The 18939-nt window shown below is 39.0% G+C and overlaps 1 protein-coding gene across 2 annotated transcripts in view; it reads left to right on the top strand.

The window, feature by feature from the left end:
• NAPSA (napsin A aspartic peptidase) overlaps positions 1 to 18939 on the top strand; it is a 776864-nt gene that overhangs the window by 544731 nt on the left and 213194 nt on the right. For both annotated transcript variants that reach the window (XM_044059077.1, XM_044059078.1), the window contains one exon: positions 225 to 424. In XM_044059077.1, coding sequence (XP_043915012.1) covers positions 225 to 424 — 200 coding nt within the window. The remainder of the gene's footprint in view (positions 1 to 224; positions 425 to 18939) is intronic.

The raw sequence follows: 18939 nt of genomic DNA on the forward strand, positions 1-18939 counted from the left end.
TGTAACTGTCTTTTTTTTCTTCTAAGTAAAACTTTCCTTGAAAAAGCTAATTAGCTTTTTGCCAGTTTGCAAGTGCAGCTTTTTTGTATTCTGACCACTGTATGTATACATAACTGTAAATTGTATCTTAAACTTGATCATATACAGCACTTCTGTAACACCACTCTTGAGAATTCTGATAGCCTTCCTCTTGGTTGACAATGTCCTGCTTTCCTTGTTTTCAGATATCAGATATGAAGATCCAGAATCAGACATTTGCAGAAGCAGTAACTCAGCCTGGCATTGTCTTTGTTGTAGCTAGATTTGACGGTATCCTTGGAATGGGCTACCCATCTATTTCAGTTGATGGAGTGCTACCTGTGTTTGACAGTATATTGGCACAGAATCTGGTTGAAAAGAAAATCTTCTCTTTCTATCTAAGCAGGTAACAAAACAGACAATGTTGATGATTGTTTCTGAAGTAATTAGTTTCCATAGATACATTAACTACTTTCCATACTGAGAGCTTATAAAGTTAGCTGTAGTAAACCACATTTTTGGTTAGTTGTACTTGTAGTGTCCTAGCATATTACTACAAGTCCTGAATGAATGCAATTTTGGTGCCACTCTTTTCCCTTTTAACGTTGACCTGAAAGCTGTGCCAACAGAGCTGTTTTTTCTGACTATAAAAATCTATGCCAACAAAAGAAATGTATTCTTTTAATTATACCCAGTCTGGTGTTTGATTGTTTCAGAAATGCAGCTAATTAAAATCGTGAGAGTTTTGGTCAGTTCTTATTGCACAGGGCTAGTGCCATAAGTTCTTTTGTAATTATATCAGTTCATGTTATGCCTCAAGATACGAAAATTCAGCTGAAAGTATATGTCCAAAACCTGACAGGTATTAGAGTACCAGATTCTCACAAATTGTACAGAAATCCTGCTGCAGACCTGGAGGTCATTACACCAAAAGGAGCTAAGGCTAGTTCTGCAAAGAATCCTACTCCCTCTGACAGGGACTCCAGAGCTCTGGATAGATGGGGTAAAAGCTAAGGTTGCAGAGGTATATACTTTATCAGAGCTCTCAACTGTCAGTTCCACAAATTAAAATATCAGTAACTCACTTTGGAACTATTAAAGTAAAAAAATTCAACCTTTCCTGACTGTGCCAATTCGAAAGAGTTAGCAGATATACTGCACTCTACTTGTCAAGTGGCTAAACGCTCATTACACTGTGGATATGATGCCCTAGAAGCCTCAAGTAGGGCAGCTGTTGCTGGATCCATCATTAGGACACATGCATGGTTGAAGGAACAACCTCTCCCTGATCATGTCAAATCTAAGTTACTTGATGCACCCTTGGATAAGCACAGCTTATTTGGAGCAAAAGCAGAAGAGGTGCTTAAAAAGATGGGAGACAAAGCAAATTCTACACAAACAGTAAAATATTTCCTTCAGGTACAACCTCCTAGGTTCAGCAGGAATTTTCCCTCTAAACAGTGATTCTTTCCTGCACCTAGCAGATAGGGGCAAGGAAAACCCCGCAGGGACAGACCACCCAGATTCCTATCCCAGGGACAGCAGAGAACCAAACAGTGGACCTCTTCCACAACAAAGGAAGGGAATTCTAAGCCATCCCTCTATGGCAAAAACTCTCAATGACTCCCTCTCCCCCCTCTGCCCTCTTTTCACTCAACAGAAACTGGGAGGAAGGCTGTCCCTCTGCAAAGAAAATTGGCTTTCTGTAACAAAGGACCAATGGGTCTTAAAGATCATTTTTCAGGGATACAAATTCTCCTTCAACAAACTCCCAATTCCAAGAGGATACCCGGACTTACCTCTAAATCAGTGGGCAGAGGCATTGAAACAAGTCCAAACTCTCATTTCCCAAGGGGCAGTAGAACCTGTACCCTCGGATCAAACAGGTGAAGGCTTTTATTCCAGATTATTCCTTGTTCCTAGAAAAGAGGGCACTTGGCACCCCATCCTGGATTTATCCATTCTTAACACCTTCCTGATGGTCCCCAAATTCATAGGTAGGTACTAGGCTATCGGCCCTGGGGCCTATACAAGCCCAGCCAAAAAGGTACCCTGGCTTTTTCCACCCAAGAAAATTATTTTCCTGTGCCACTGTCGAGCAGAGCCACAGAGGTGATCCCCAGGGTGAATTTCCTATTTCCCATCCAATCATCAAGATTTTTCTTGAGTGCTAATGAGGAGCTTTGTTTGATATAGATAGGTGGTTTATTCCAGAGTATGGGAAGTCTCTGGGACAGGAATCTATCCCTCCAGCATGTCCTGTTTATTGTGGTGACGAGGTTAAGTCCCTAGAGCATGTAGCTCGGAGGGATTAGGATTTCTTTAGGTGTAGTATGTCCAGCAGCTCTGGGTTTGACATAACTTTATATGTTAGGCAGAGATCACCTCGGAGTAGGCGATATGCTATGGAGTAAAGCTGGAGTTTTTGGAGATGGTCAGTGTAGGGCATCTGTTTGAGGCCAGTAATGCTCTTTGTGAGGTACTTCTGTGGCCTTTGCAGCTGCTGCAAATGTTTTGTGAGGTACATTCCAAAAGGAGCATTGTACTGTATAATGGGTCTAATAAGTGTCTAGTAGAGGGGAACAATGACCTCTTTTTTTTTCCTGGATGAGAACCCTTTTGTGATATGTGCCACATAGAAGGATTTCCTGACTACTGTGGCGATGTGATTATCAAAGGAGAGACTACTGTCCACCTGGGTCCCAATGTCTCTTATCACACATTTGGCGTTAAGTAGACTGCTGCCTATGTTGGTAGTTCATGGGTACAGAGTTTTTACCAAAGGGGATGACAATTCAATTTTTGGCATTGAGCTTGAGGCCATGGCTCTGACACCAGGCATCTGTCTGAGTGAGGCCCTTCTTTAGGATGTCCACATCATTTGGGGACTCCTCTATGGCTCGTAGTTTGCAGTCATCTGTGAACTTTGTTAGCCAAAGGCCTACTGTGTTAGCTTGTACTTCAGAGAGAGGTCCCAGGACTGAACCCTGCGGTACTCCACTTGTCACTGGTTTGAAGTCAGATTTGGAGTATGCAACTTTTGTAGTGTGGGTTCTGTCAGTGAGCCAGTTGGCAACACTTGTGACGTAGGGATTTATACCTAGTGTAGTGAGTTTAGCTATAATTCCAGAATGGGGGATGGTGTCGAAAGCCTTGGCGAGGTCAAGATAGGCTGTGTGAATTACCTTACCCTCCTCTACGGCTTTGGTGACTGCCTCAAAGAAGTCATACAGGTTCAAAAGGCATGACCTGCCCCATAGCCGGCCCTAGGTATAGGCGAACTAGGCGACCGCCTAGGGCGCCATACAGACTGGCCTTGTAAAGGGCGCCTTATGTATTTATTTATTTATTTTAATTAATATAAAGTTTGCACTCCTCTTGGCGCTAGAACGAGAGGGCAGAGGGTGGGGGAGGGGAAGCAAGCACCCTCCCACTTACAGCTGAGGGTTGGCTAGGAGGCTAAAAAAAAAAACTTTAGTTGGCGGTGCGAGAGTCTTCTCCTTTAAGGAGAAAGTTGTGTGCGTCATGATGTCAATGTCATCTAAATGCATTCTGCAGTTCAAGAAGCGTGCACATGGATATGTGTCTTACTCCCTTCTGCAAACTGTGTACGTAATGGAGGCTCTAGTATGCTAAGCTTTGGCACGGCATGCTTGCATTAAGACATTTACTACTGGATTGACTTAGAAAACAGTCCCACACTATCGGGAAGAGATTTCTTGTAACATGTTACTATGTTAGCGTTGAGTTAAAAAATCATTGTTTTGTGCAGTGATAATTTTTGTATTTACAGCTGGTGTAACTTCCTTCCTTTGGTGAATGAAGTTTGCTGTTTTTCTGGGACTGAAATGTACCATTTAATATGTATTAATTTTTTAACCGGCTAGAAGATTGATCCATTGGACTTTTTTGTGTAGCTTCAGCTCAGGGGTGCAGTGAAACAGAATATCCCCTCCTCTCTTGGTCTCTCTCTCTCTCTCTCTAATTTATTTAAAAGGGGGTGCACAGCTATGTACAATCAAGTACTAGTTATGCAACTGCACTCTGTATTCACAGTAGTGATAGAAAATAGAGGATAAATAAAAAGGGACGATGAGTGTAGTAGCAGTGACAGGGAGAATGAAAGGATCTACACCAGTATGATTACTTACTTATGCAGTAAGACATTCTTAACTGGGTAGGAGGACTAGACCTTCAATCCCTTTTAGCCATGACACCAAAAGTTGTAGTCAGTTACATCATATACTGTGGAGAAAAGCAATAAAAATATGAATTCCAAAGTTAGTACATCAGACTGTAACCCTAGCAATCATGTCAATGTGGATATTTAATCTGCAAGAGTCTTCCCATTATATAGAACATTCACTTTTATTATTAACAAAGGTCTAAAGAATAGTATTTAGCAGTGATTGCCTGTGGTTGTAAAGAGAAATTGCTTGCAGCATGATGAAAGTGACTACACATATTCAAAGTGTGTTATACTGCTCGGGCAGAGAGCTTCCTGGAGATGGGTGATGTGAGGATTTTGTTCATTGAGGTTGTGTCTGTGGTCTGACAGGCTGATGTAGTAGTTGAAATGGATAATATTTGAGGAGTCTCTCTTTCTCCTGTGGCAAAACAAAAGGGTGGGTGAAGTGTTTTGTTGCTGCTGTTGTAAGGAGTACTAGGAAAGTTCGAGTTAGCATTTACTTGTAAAAGAAAGGCGCATGCCATTATGTATTTTTAAATGTGACAGAGAAAAGTATTGCAGTGTAGGGGGAATTTTGCCAATCAGTAATGTCATCTAAAAGCTCATTTAATTGTCTCCTAGTCAATTTTCCTTAATCTCTTAAAGATGCAGTCACATTCCACACATTTATTATTGTGATGTTGCAATTATTGTACCCCACCTAGGAACTTCCACCAGGGAATTGTTATGGCTAGGCTTGTACAGGGCTTAGGGCCGATAGCCTAGTACCAACCTATGAACCTGAGTGTGTATGTATGTGTGTGTGTGTGTGTGTGTGTGTGTGTGTCTATATGTGTACTTTAAACTGTTTATTTCTGTATGAGAGAGAATGTGTGTGGGTATGTTCTTAGGTTCATAGGTAGGTACTAGGCTATCAGCCCAAGGGCCTACATAAGCCTAGCCAACAAGGTTCCCTGGCTTACGCCACCCAAGAAAGTTATTTTCCTGTGCCACTGTCGAGCAGAGACACAGAAGTGATCCCCAGGGTGTATTTCCTATTTCCCATCCACTCATTAAGATTTTTCTTGAAGAGTGCTAATGAAGAACTTTACTTGACATAGATGGGTAGCCTGTTCCAGAGTATGGGAAGTCTCTGGGACAGGACTCTATCCCTCCAACATGTCCTGTTTATTGTGGTGACAAGGCTTAGGTCCCTAGAGCGTGTAGCTCAGAGGGACTGGGATTTCTTTAGGTGTAGCATGTCCAACAGCTCTGGGTTTGACATAGCTTTATATGTTGGGCAGAGATCACCTTGGAGTAGGCGATATGCTACAGAGTAAAGCTGGAGTTTTCTGAGGCGGTCAGTGTAGGGCATTTATTTGAGGCCAGTAATCCTCTTTGTGAGGTACTTCTGTGGCCTTTCCAGTTGCTGCAGATGTCTTGTGAGGTGCATTCCAAAAGGGGAGTTGTACTCTATAATGGGTCTAATGTGTATGGAATTTAAATTTGCTGTTCTGTTTGTATAAGATATAAAGTGTGTGTGTGTGTGTGTGTGTGTGTCTGTGTGTGTCTGTGTGTGTCTGTGTGTGTCTGTGTGTGTCTGTGTGTGTCTGTGTGTGTCTGTGTGTGTCTGTGTGTGTCTGTGTGTGTCTGTGTGTGTCTGTGTCTGTGTGTGTGTGTGTGTGTGTGTGTGTGTGTGTGTGTGTGTGTGTGTGTTACTGTGTGAGAATAGGTGTATGGAATTTAAAGTAGCCGTTCGTTCCTTTAAAAAAGAAGCCTTTGTTGCTGTACAAATCTCTTTAATGTAGAAGTATTCGGATGAATTTTACTTTTGCAGAGATTGTGCTTATTGATTAATACTGGTGGATTGTAATGACAGAAGTTTGAGTGGCCTTTTATGGTTAAAATGTTTTGAAATGGGCAGTTTTGTCATTATTGGGTCATGCATTTTGTTTTATTGCCTGCTGGAAAAATGTTCAAATTTACAAATTTAAAACATTCTAACAACTGGTGCTGTATTGTACAAGGAATATAATTTATTACAATCAGGAAGGTGAATCAAAGAACACATACGGGTATGCATAGCCATAAAAATGTGTTCAAGGAGCCTGTAGTTTGAAAATAGCCCAAAGGTAAACTTAATTCTCCACTTTCCAGATGCATTTTATTTGAATGTAGGTTTTAATGCTGTTTGAATGGCGGGGAAGTTTACTGCTCATGCTAAGCCTGTTTTCAGTGTGCAACTGTTTTATCAAATAGCACACTGTTGTAGAATTTGAAAGCAGTGTTAGTAGCATAATTGCCTTCGGTGCAGAAGGCTGTGGATTCTACTTCCATGCCATATAGATGAAGTGCTGATATCGCAGTACCCATATGATTACAGATTATTTGGTGTATAATCAGGAGGAATAGGGGTTCTACACTTCTTTTGTATGAGATGCCTAGTAACTATGAACTTGTTGGTTTCAGTCATTTCTATTTCAATATTACCAGTTTACCACATTTTTAATGTGATATAGATGATTCATTCAAGGGCAACAGGCACTGAATTTGTAGATGAAACATTGATGTGTAAAGTTGTTTGCCAGTAGCATCCTCTTCATTAGTTACAGATTTCTTTTAATGTGGAATTATTACGATGATTTTACTTCTGTAGAGATTGTGTATCGAGTGATATTGGTTGATTGTAATGACAGAAGTCTGGGCTTCCTTTTATGGTTGAAATTTTCTGAAATGGGTAGTTTTGTCATTTTTTTTTGTCATTAGTTTATACTTTGTTTCATTGCTTATTAAAATAATGTTTAAAACTACAAATTTAAAACACATTCTAACAAGTGGTGCTGTATTATACAAGGAATATAACTTAGTACAATCAGGAAGGTGAAAAGAACAAATTCATGTATGCATTGCCCTAAAATGTATGAAAGGAGTCTAATTACAAAACCGCCCAAAGGTAAACCTAATCCTCCACTGGCCAGATACATTTTCTATGAATGTGGAGTTTCATGCCATTTCAATGGCAGAGAAGTTTACTGGTCATGCTAAGTCTGTTTTCATTGCGAGACTTTATCGTTTAGCAAATGGCTCTGTGTTTGTGCCATTCTAGTTTAAGCTACTGTACACAGGGAGGAAGAGAGGTTGCTATTCTACTTTCACTGAGCTGTAAGGCTCACTTGCCTACCCAAAGTAAATTTAGATTAACTTAAGCATCCCTTTGATGAAAGAAGGCACATGGGCATTTATTTTCTGAGGGCATGACTTTTACAGTAAAATGTGTGAAGGAGCAACACATAAAGCAGGTTTATTAAAATAAATTCCACCTTCCTTCACTTGCTTTTTAACTATATTACAAGGTATCTTTTCTTCCTATGCATTTAAGTAATTGAAGGAAATGACTTGAGTGGCTTTCTTGGGGAGTGACCTACATACGGGTGTGGCTTATAGGGGTGTTTCATGAGTATGATGTGGGTGGGGCTTAAGGGGTGCCGGAGTACTACTTCACCTAGGGTGCCATTTCAGCTAAGGCCGGCCCTGATCTGCCCTTCACAAACCCGAACTCGGTAGGGTCCAGAGTTTGGAGGTTACCAATGTCTTTGTTTGAGTTCCATGGTACGTTCCATGGCCTTACAGACCAGGCTTAATAGGGCAGTATTTCCCAGTATCAGTGGTGGCTCCCTCTTTGTGGAGTGGGATAACTGTTGCTGTGCGCCATTCAGTGGGCATAAAGCCTGACGTGAGACTATGATTGAACATGGTGCTTAGATGGGGAGCCATTTCGTTCTGAAGTTCGTTTAAAATGCAGCCTGGGATGTTGTCCGGTCCCATGGATGCTTTGTTTTTGGCTATAGAGAGTGAAGCTTTTACCTGCATAGTTGTGATTACAGGGACTCTGCATTTTTCCTGTATAGATATGGGCCCTTTAGGGGGTGAGAGGGGGTAAAGTTAGCACTGAACCTATCTGCCAGGATGTTGGCAATATCAGTTGGTTCTCTAATTTTCGTGCTGTTGTGCTGTAACTCAGAGCAGATCTGGGTGTTACCATTGAGATTTTTGACATCGCTATAGAATGCTTTGTGGTTGTCCCTCGAATCAGTGGTGATTTTGTTTTTGTAGCTAGCTTTGGAGGATCTTATAAGGGATCTCAGCTTCTTACTGAGGCTGACCGGGGAGCTCCTCCACTCATGGGATTTTACTGTCTTTTGCAACAGTTTCTTCCTTCTGTTGTAGAGTTTGTTTATGGCAGGGGACCACCAGATTGGCTTCCTTTTTTTTTGAGGGTAGTGTCTTGGTTCTGTTTGGGATAGCAAGATCCATGCACTTGTGTAAGTGCTTATAGAGTGCATTTGTGTAGGATTCAGCAGTCATAACTGTATTATCCATCTGCATGGGTGTTATGAAGTTTGCCACTTCTGTCTTAAGAAGCATGAAGTTGGCTTTGGGGAAATTTTTTACAGTGGTTTCCTTAATGGGGGGGTGGGGGCGGGATGTGGATATCTAGGGTGATTAGCTTATGGTCGGATCTGACCAACGAGGAGTTGACTTCAGGTGTGGAACACTGGTCACTCATGTTGGTAATGACTAGGTCTAGGATATTGTTGCCCCTGGTGGGGGGGTGGATACGTTGATCCAGGGCATTAGAATTTATGAACCCCAGAAAGCGTTGAGCAAAGGAGTTGGTACATAAGTAGTTTTCCCAGTTAATGGTTGGGTAGTTGAAATCGTTCATTTTTAGGGTGTTTGGTTGAACCCTAATATTTTCCAGTAATTAAGAAAAGAGGAGTGAGAATCCTGGGGCATGGTGGAGGATCTGTAGCAAACTACAATTTGAATTGCAGTTTTGCCCAGTTAGTTGCACTTTGATAATCTCCGATGCATTATGCTGAGCAACTAGCCTGGAGGTGTGGATATCCTTAATGAATATAGACACACCTCTGCCTTTGGTGTTCCGGTCCAGGTTAGATGGCCGAAAAGTGCGGCATGAGTTGCAGCCTGATAATGCAGGAGTGCTCTCTGGAGCCTTGAACCAGGTCTCAGTCATTGCACAGATGTCGATGTTCTCCATTTTAAGGAGTGCCTCGAGGGAGTGCATTTTGAGATTTAGACTTCTAGCATTGAGCAGCATTACTCTCAGATTTTGCTTGCTTGTTCCTGTTACAGTGGTAAATTTGTCATTTGAACCTTGCCTAAAAAAGGCACTATAGGGGTGGCAGGAGCCTTAGCAAGTATCCGGAATCCCAGGGGTGACAGGTGCAGGCCATCTCTGGCAAAGCATCGTGGTCTGTTGACCATGTCATCCCAGGCAGACAGATACTGGATCCCCTTAGAATGACACCAGAAGCTTAGCCAGTTGTTGAAGTCAGTCATTTTGTCCTTGTACTGCGGTATCATTCTGGGCGATGGCGGGATGCTACTCAGGGCTAGGGTCATACCTGCCTGGGCTACAAGATCGGAGAGTTCTTCCATGTCTTCCATGTCTCTTTTCATGTAGTCCAGGGAGGTACGTCTCAGATCATTCACACAACATGGACAATGACAGAGTCATATTTGTACTTGTTGTAGAGTGACCTGAGTGCGTGGGTTATGTAGCGGATCCTGGCACCCGACAGGCAGCTGACAGTAACCTTCTCCTTGTTTAGCCTGATGAGTGGGACATCAGTGTGTTTGACTATAGAATCACATATGACTAGTGTGAAGGGTATGTTGTTGTGCCTTATGGGCTGTGGTTCAGTGGCACACTAAGTCTGTGGGCTATGTGTTATTTGGGTTGTGTTGGGGGGGTGGAGGTTGCTTGCGTTTCTGCTTTGGAGGTCTCTTTAGCTTGAGCAGATTATTATTGAGAGCCTCTGCAAATGTTTTTGTGTTTGCATGTGTGGATTTTGGTGGTGTAGGTTTAGTGGGACTATGTGATGAGTATGGTGTGATGCAAGTGTTTACCTTCTCCTCTTGACTGTCAAGCTCAGTCTTGGTTGGAGAGAGCTTTACCTCCAGTTTGGCTAGAGAAGTGCATTTCTCACAGGTTGTAGTGTTGGGGGTGGTAGGAGGAGAGGGTTGTCTGTGTACATGAGGCAATTGCTACATTGCCCCAAGATGCCCAGATTCATCAAATATAATATACACACTTGTGTTCTCTGATTCTTATTTCTTGATTGTATTAAACTACATTTTTGTAAAATATAGCACCGTCTTTTGCAATGAGTTTTTGGATTTGTGCTTTCAAACATTTTTCCAGTAAGCAATAAAAAAAATATATGAATTAATAATGACAAAACTGCCTAGTTCAGTAACCATAAAAAGCCCGTCAAACATCTTTCTTTACAATCTAAAAATGCCAGTCAATGTCCAGAATCTTTGCATAGAAGTTAGGGTCACCTAAGTGACTCCACATTAAAGAGATGGGTAATTGTATGCAAACTGAGAGGTGAGAAGACAATTTCACCTTTTATTCCTCTACATTTACTAACTTTAGGTTCAGCCTATGTGCAGTAATATTATCTGCTTAGCTTAACACTAGATTGCTACTAGGAAATAGAACAAAATCAAAAAAGAGTAGAGAGAAGGGAAAAATAAAACTATTAAGAAAAAAAAGTTGCGGGAAAGAGAAAAGGAAAATATAAGTAAAACTTGGCATTATCTAGATCCGGGAGCAAGGATCAGTGAAGAGGTGGTAGAATTTTCAGATCTTGGTTTACAAAGCTGATTTGTGAAATTTAATATTGAATCAAATCGAACTAGCTAAGCGTTCAGGAAAGATACGTTTCATGGAGACGAGCAAATAAAGGTAGTTAACTTTCCTGGACCTGATCAGTATTCTCTTTCAGTGTTATGGTTGCAGTGGTTAGGCATGGGGGTAGTACTGAAAGGGTTTAATGCTACAAATATACAAGAAAATGCATATCTGTGGGAAAAAAACTTACTTCTATAAATATTCTCAGCATCAAAAAATATACATAAAAGTTTGGCTAATATGTGCTCTATAATCTCATGGAACGTTAAAGGATTACAAGACAAAAAGAAAAGAAATCTTTTCAAGCACCTAATGTTTAATTCGAAAGCATTAACATTTGTTCAAGAAACACACAATGCTGCAAGAGGAGTGGAGTAAAGAAATAAGGAAGAATTGGATAAAAACAATAATTGCATCTAGAAAAACAACTAGAAGTGGGGTAGCGATTGTAATTAAAGAATAGTTTAAAGAGCAAATAGCTGAAAGTGACTTTGACAGTAATGGCAGATGGTGCTACTTTACAATTAAAAATTTTTGCTTCAGTAAACCAATTTTATTCCTGAACTGAAGTGGGGAATCGGACGGTTACTGGCAGAATGCACATTGACTCCCATTATTCTTCCACTTTGGCGTATTGGTATGTATGGACTTTTATCCCATTTGTAACCTCTTTTGTCTTCATTTTACAGCAGCATTCTGCAACAGCTACAGTGATGTGCTGTAGGGGGTCATCTGTTTACTGATTCTATATTACATGCTACATAATACAGGAAGTTACTTGAAATCACTGATGGCAATCAGTCACTTAGTTTATAAGACAATATTTTTTCCATTGCAGAGGTATGCATTTTATTATTCCTCTGATTTGTTTTTTTTTGTTTTTTATCTGAGAAGGTCTGTCAGTTTTGTGTAACAGTATGTAAAGCTACCCAAAAGAAATGTAGTGCTGCTAGGACATTGCTGAAGATATTGACTGATGGTGACTTTTGTGAGTGTACAGTTCCTAAGTCATTGTAATGCCTGACACAGATATAGTAAACAGTTGTAGGTGGATTTTAAGACCCACTGCTGCATCCTAGTTTAAGGACATAAGCTGCATTCCTAAAAGTTACTGTATCTTCTGAAGTTACTTTACAGAGGGATGTGCCAGTATAATCATCTCAGGTTATGACAGATGCATGTATAAGGAGTGATTCGATTGTGTATGTGCAGTAGAGGGGCATATGCAAGAGTACATTGGTCCCCTTTTATTCCTGGAGATGTGCCAGGGAAAGTAGTTACTTCAGTCCCTGAGGCCATGAAAGGCATAGCTGTCAAAAGAAACAATGCATTTTAAAGTGAGAAGGCTAAACAGTATTGCCTGTCTCCTTGCACAGGAATGTATCTTCAAGCCTTAAAACAGAGCACCTCACTGACCCTCTTCAAGCGCATCCTTGATGAGTGAATGGGAAACCACAAATTCGTCCCAGGGTTTCCACCTGTGTCCTCACTGACAAGGGTGGCAGGTGCTGACTGAGGTATCATTTTTGGGGATAAACTCTTGGCTAGGCTTGTAAGGGCCCCAGGGCTATTAGCCTAGTAACCTCCTCTGATCCTTTACAGTCCATGTACAAATCAACTTGACTTTATACTAGATATATATAATATTTTAAATAATTTTCCACTTCATTTGTACATGCTGGGAAGGGATTGGAACTTGGTATTGGATTTGAAATATGATAGGGCAGGGAAAACTAAACTCTGCAATAATCAAGCATCACTTGCACTAAAGGATCTTATGCTTGATTTTAATCTTTTTGACCCTTACTGTTTTAGAGACCTTGCAATATTTATTAACAACTACACATATTATTCTCCATGCCACAAATCCTGGTCAAGAATAGACTTCTTTCTAATCTCAGAAGTTTTTTCTAGAGCTAATGATCCAATATTCCGCAGAACCAAGGTTCTTCTCAGATCACTCAAAAATAACTCCTATACTAAACTGGTCGAAATTATTAAGAGCAACTTCACCAAAAACTAATTAGTCATTAAATTCAACCTTATTGCAAAAGGATGATGTAAAACAAGATATAAAAAACATCTTGGAAAAATTAAATGAGAATCTACACAGTGTAAGCATATCCTATGATTTCCAGTGCGCAGCGTGTAAAACTAGAATCAGGGGGTCCTAATTCAAAAGGCACCTTTCTATAAACATGTGACATCAAAAAGAAAATGAGCTAGTAAGGAAAATCAGTGACTTAGAAGAACAACTGCAAGCTAACTAAAACCCAGCTCTTTAATCTACCATATGCAATTTACAAAATGAACTATACATGAACAACATTGCACATGCGCAGAAACGAAACTACTTGCTAAATATTCAGAATGGCCCCAAACTCCTTCTAAAACACTCGTATGGATAGTAAATATTATACAAAAAATTCCAGTAATCTCTGAGATATATCTGGGTAATCTATATAATAATGCAACAAATATAATTGAAACATTTGAAAATATCTACGCTGAAATGTATGATTCCCAGGAACTGATATCTACAGAACCAGAAAACAAAACATTTTTAAAGGACATCACCTTTCTGAAACTTGATGACAAATAAGAAAGTAAACTAGAAGCTCCCCTTTACAACCCAAGAAATCTTAATGATAATTCATAAATTAAAAAATGGTAAATCTTCAGGACCAGATGGCTTCATATCAGAGTTTTATAAAACCTTTGGCCATTTACTAGCAAAAATTCTCCTGAAAATTTACAATTACGTAAGGGCAAAAGGTGTTTCTGACCTATATCTAAACAACTCAAAAACAATTTTCTTCTTGAAAATCTGGATAAGAAAAACTCTCTAAATTATAGACCAATAACTCTCATTAATTCTGACATCAAAATCTATGTAGCATTGCTCGCAGACAGACTGAAAATGGTCCTGCCTTACATCATATCTCCTAACAGTCAGGTTTCATGACTAACAGACAAACCTGGTACAGTACTCTTACATTTGATGCAAAAATTCACCTTACTAAACAAGAAAAGAATCCTAAATATGCTCTTGTATTAGATGTGAATAAAGCTTTTGATAGGGTGAATCTAAAATTTCTTTTTAAGAGATTGCAATTTTTTAATATACCCCAATAATATGTCTGAATGGTTAAGGTTCTGTATAAAAACTTTTACACGACCCTTTATATAAACAAAACCTATTCCAAGCCAATACAAATTATCAGTGGAACTAGACAAAGATGTCCCCTATCCCCATACTTATTCAACTTATACATGGAACCCCTCTTTTTATACTTGAACCAAAAAACTTGCCATCATATTCCAAGAATAATTAATACCCCATTACCTTTTACTGCATTTGCAGATAATTTAAATGGTTTACCTTCATGTGTGCATTTTGCACACAGGCTAAACAGCAGATGTGCGAAAGGGCGTTTGCAAAGTTTGCAAACGTCGAACGCAAAAAGGTTTGAATGTGTAATGAGCAAATGCACAGTGACATTTGCTCATTGCACATTCGGCATTTTGGGTCGGATTGCACTATAGTGGGGATCAGGAAATGGTCCCTATCCCGACTGTAATGCAATCTCGGAGTTAGAATTTTAAAGTAGGGGGGTGTGGGGGGGGGCGTACATTTCATTACTTTTTTTCCACATTCATGTTCGAAAATCAGCGAATCTGCTTTTCGATTTGCTGATTTTCAAACATTGAAAACTGTCACAGTTTTGATTTTCGTGGTTACGATTCGCTCATATGAGCAATCGCACCAGTGTGTTTTGGTGTTGTAAAGGTAAACCGATTTAAACATATATTTTGAACTCCTAAATATGGATCTAAATAAAATTATTTCAATTATTAATAAATTCTCTGATATCAAACTATACAATAAACAAGTCAAAGTATCTTATTTTTCCGATAAACCCAATTGGTCATAAAATTATTTCCCAGAAACAGTCATAAAAATTAATTATAGTTTAAAATATCTGGGTATAAACTTTGAAAACAACTGTAAAACTCTTGATACAAAACAACCTCCATAAAGTATGGACGAATATAGACAGACATCCAAAGATGGACCAAACGTACTCTGCCCTTTTTGTCAAAAGCGGCAGTTATAAAAATGGACATTCTTCCTAAACCAATATTCCAATTCAATACAATAAATGCTATAATTCCAAAAAAGTTTTTTAAAAAATTAACAACTATGTTAACAAAATTCCTTTGGCATCCTAAACAAATTGGAATTAGTTATCAAAAACTGATGTGCCCTAAAGAAAAAGGAGGACTGGGCCTTCCTAATTTTAAATTGTATTATGATATTTGTTCTAATAGGATATTGCTGATTTCTCAATATAATTTTCAAGAAGTAGCTAGGACCCCTACATGGATAAAAATATGGCATGACCACATTCAAAAACTGAAAAAAAAAATTCCAAAGTTCTTCCTTTTATTAAAATAGCAAACCTTAAAAATCTCAGGCTACATCCTTTATTTAGAAATAATATAGCGACATTCCAAAATCTTCCAGAAACATTAAATCTAACTAATTTTCTAACTCTTCTCCAACCAGTCCATCTTAATCCAAATATTGCAATGTATAAAAAAAATGATCAACTTGAACAAACGCCCAAAAATAAGGAATTGGAACTTGTGGGACATACTAAAACACAGACATAAACCTGTCAAAGATATTAGAACTAAGAATAATCTCAAGAGCTACACAATTATAATAAGACAACTAAGATAATCTGCATTTTCACTAGCAGGTAAACTGGAACTTAAGACGAATTTCACTTGCGTGATATACTGTTAAAACTCCTGTTATCAAAGAGGAAAATGGCATAGACTGTATATAGGCTGATAAATATTAAATATCAGTCATCCCTGATATACTCAACATATTGGATCAATCTGACTAAAAGTTACTACAAAGAACAAAAGCTTCAAACGATCCATAATATTTTTAAACTCACACCCTTCAAGAAGCTTATCTATGCTCAATTAATGATTAGTAATAATGCTCATTTAACCCCAGCTAAGTTAAATAAATACAAACTGGAAATCTCTCCGATATGTCAAACCTGTTAGCTCCATGTGGCAACCTATTACATATCTTCTGGATTTGTAAGTGCTCTTACTAGCTATGGTGTTCTCTGAGTGCGTTTAGAAAAAATAGGGTACGAGAAATTAACCTTATCTTGGGAATTTGCAATACTGAATTTGAACATCACTTCCTTTACACTATCAAAGCAGAAGTTGCATGTTTTAACTACACTTTGTGCCCTAGTTAAACTATATATTGCACATTTAGATCAAGCACAAATGTCATGGTCTGGCTTCAGAACTATGGCAATTAAATACATAACCTCCCATAAGCTAGTAACGAACAATCGTAACAAGAAGCAATACTGTCTAGAATACTGGAGTCTACTTCTTGATCATATATTAAAAGATTAACCTAAAGGAACATAGATCTAAAGATCAAACATTTATGGACCACTACATTCTGCAGATTGATCACACACAGTTGTGTATATATATGACGATTTTAAAATGGGAATTTGTCATTGTACATAGTAGAAGTGAGGTTGAAAACTCATGTTTATCATAGCATTCTTTTTTCTTTGTGTTTGTATATTGTATATAGTTCTAGCTGTACAACTCCTATATTGTTAAGTTACACAAGTCACTTATACAGTGGATATAAAAAGTGTACACACCCCTGTTAAAATGCCAGGTTTTTGTGAAATAAAAAATGAGACCACAATAAATCATTTCAAAACTTTTCCCACCTTTAATGTGACCTGTAACTTGTACAATTCAATTGAAAAACAAATCTGTTAGGGGAAACATATTAAAAAAAAAAAAAGTACGATAAGCTGCTTGCATAAGTGTGCATACCCTTCAACTAATACTTCGTAGAAAAAGAGCCATTTTTGGCCCCTCTTCCACCAAATAAATTGCATCTAGAGCCACAAAACCTATTTGACCTCTGAAGATAATAGCGTATAAAGTTATACTAAAGAACTAAGTTTATAAGAGCAATAGTTAAAATCTGTCTCTATTTTTTTGTTCTTTTGTTGAGATTGCTTAATCGCTCTTTGTGTGTGTGTGTGTGTGTGTGTGTAACCCTATTTAAGCATAACCTTGATCAGTGGATGGGAAATCAGAAATGTACCCCCTAGTCTGGCCCCTAATAGACAGAAGCAGATGGTATTGCCCAAACTAATATACCCCCCCCCACATAACCTTGAGAAATGTCCTAATGTGCCCCCCTTCAATAAATGCCCATGATACACATGGACACAATCTGGTTGGATTGCATGGCTAGGCTTATAAGGTCCCTGTGGTAATTAGCCTAGTATTTATTAACATATGCCCCCTCAGCTTGGGGGGAAAAAGAAAGAAGAAAGACTTTTGCTTATTTTAAACTGAAGTCTTTGATCATACGTATGGCATCTGCCTTCTTTGCTCCAGCCTTGCTATGCTGCATTTAGAAGGAAGACTTGCATTTAATAATCAAAGCACTTTACCAGGATGGTTGTTACTCTGAGTGGATGAAGTACATTAACTCTGTGGAGGTGTGGTCATGATCTACTACACTGATCTCACACGCTTTCTGGCTGGCACCTAAATTACCTTCTGCATTGCAGGGAATTTGTCACTCATAATGTTAAGTAGACCAAAACACTTTGTATAACTTGCGTTTACATACCCATTAGCAGAAGCCCTGCATTGGTTAGCAGATGACATTAAATTGGAAATAGTAAAAATAGGTGATCAGAACATAGATTATAAGTTTGTATAAGGTAAGATAATTATAGCCACTCATCCATAGTAATCTTCAAGACTGCCATAACCGGCGAGTATTCTGGCCATGAAAATAGCTCTTGTTTGGACTGCAGTACTCTCCTTGATGTCAGTAACATTGCTGAGGCACAAATTACGGTTGACACTGCCACTGGTCAGTTACCTAATTTTATCTGGAGTCATCCCAAGGTTGGCAAAACCCAACATTTCTGCTACTCTAAAACGTGAGCAAATTTGACCTGATTTCCTTTACTTTTATTCTGAAACAGGTCATCTGGTCATGTCAGTGCAGTGTGGATCTAGAAGAAACTGTTGAGTAATTTACTACAGCAGAGAGTATGACACTCATGGAAAATGTCGGATGTGTTAAGTAAACCATTTGTGGATGTCTGCACAATTCAGAGGCCTGATAAAAGGTAGTGGTCCACTTTGGCCAATGTATTAAGATTCCAAATCATGCTGTGATCTTTTATATTGCTAGGGTAGAAATAAGGTGAAAACGTATAGAAATGAACAGGCAAGATTATTTCCTGTCTGAGCAAAACCAGAATAATTTTTTTGAAGAAGTAGCTATGCTTCTTTGTGTAGATCATGCTGTCACTGCATTGCTTTTTGCTATCTTTGTGATGCCCAGATTGCTAGTCACGCTACATTACTTTTTGATTTATTGCAGCAGATTAGTGACAGCCACTTACCCATATTCAATCCCCTCCCCTCGTCAGTAGCTCGTCTTCATGCCTCAGATTTATTGATGTTTGCCATTTAAAACCTGACTCCTCTTCTCAAGAAAAGTTGTCCCCCTGGATTTCTAAAACTATCTGCCAAAGTGATATGCTGTCCTGTTATAATACTCATTACCCCTTTAAAGAAGGAAGAATGTCATCTGTCTGGAATGAAGCTGTGATTATTTCAGTTCATAAAGGCAATTCATTCACATTTCTAAATAACTGGCATCCAACAGGTCAAGTAATGACTGTCCAAGAAGTCTTTTATGTTAATGCATATAGTTCTTCACCTTCCTGCTGACAGCTTCATCTGGTCATGGTTTTAAGCCTCACTGTGGGACTGAGAAAGCTTTACTTGATAAAGCAAAATATATCTAAAAGCACTGAAGCACTGTAAAATTTGTTGGATTTGTGTCCTGGGAATTCTTGAAAGCCTTTGATGTGCTCAGTCATAAAAAGCTACCTCTCTTATGATCTCTTGGGTCTTCCAGATG

The sequence above is a fragment of the Protopterus annectens genome, chromosome 17.part0 (assembly GCF_019279795.1).
Source record: "Protopterus annectens isolate FY-2018-M chromosome 17.part0, PAN1.0, whole genome shotgun sequence".
Classification (NCBI taxonomy): Eukaryota; Metazoa; Chordata; order Ceratodontiformes; family Protopteridae; genus Protopterus; species Protopterus annectens.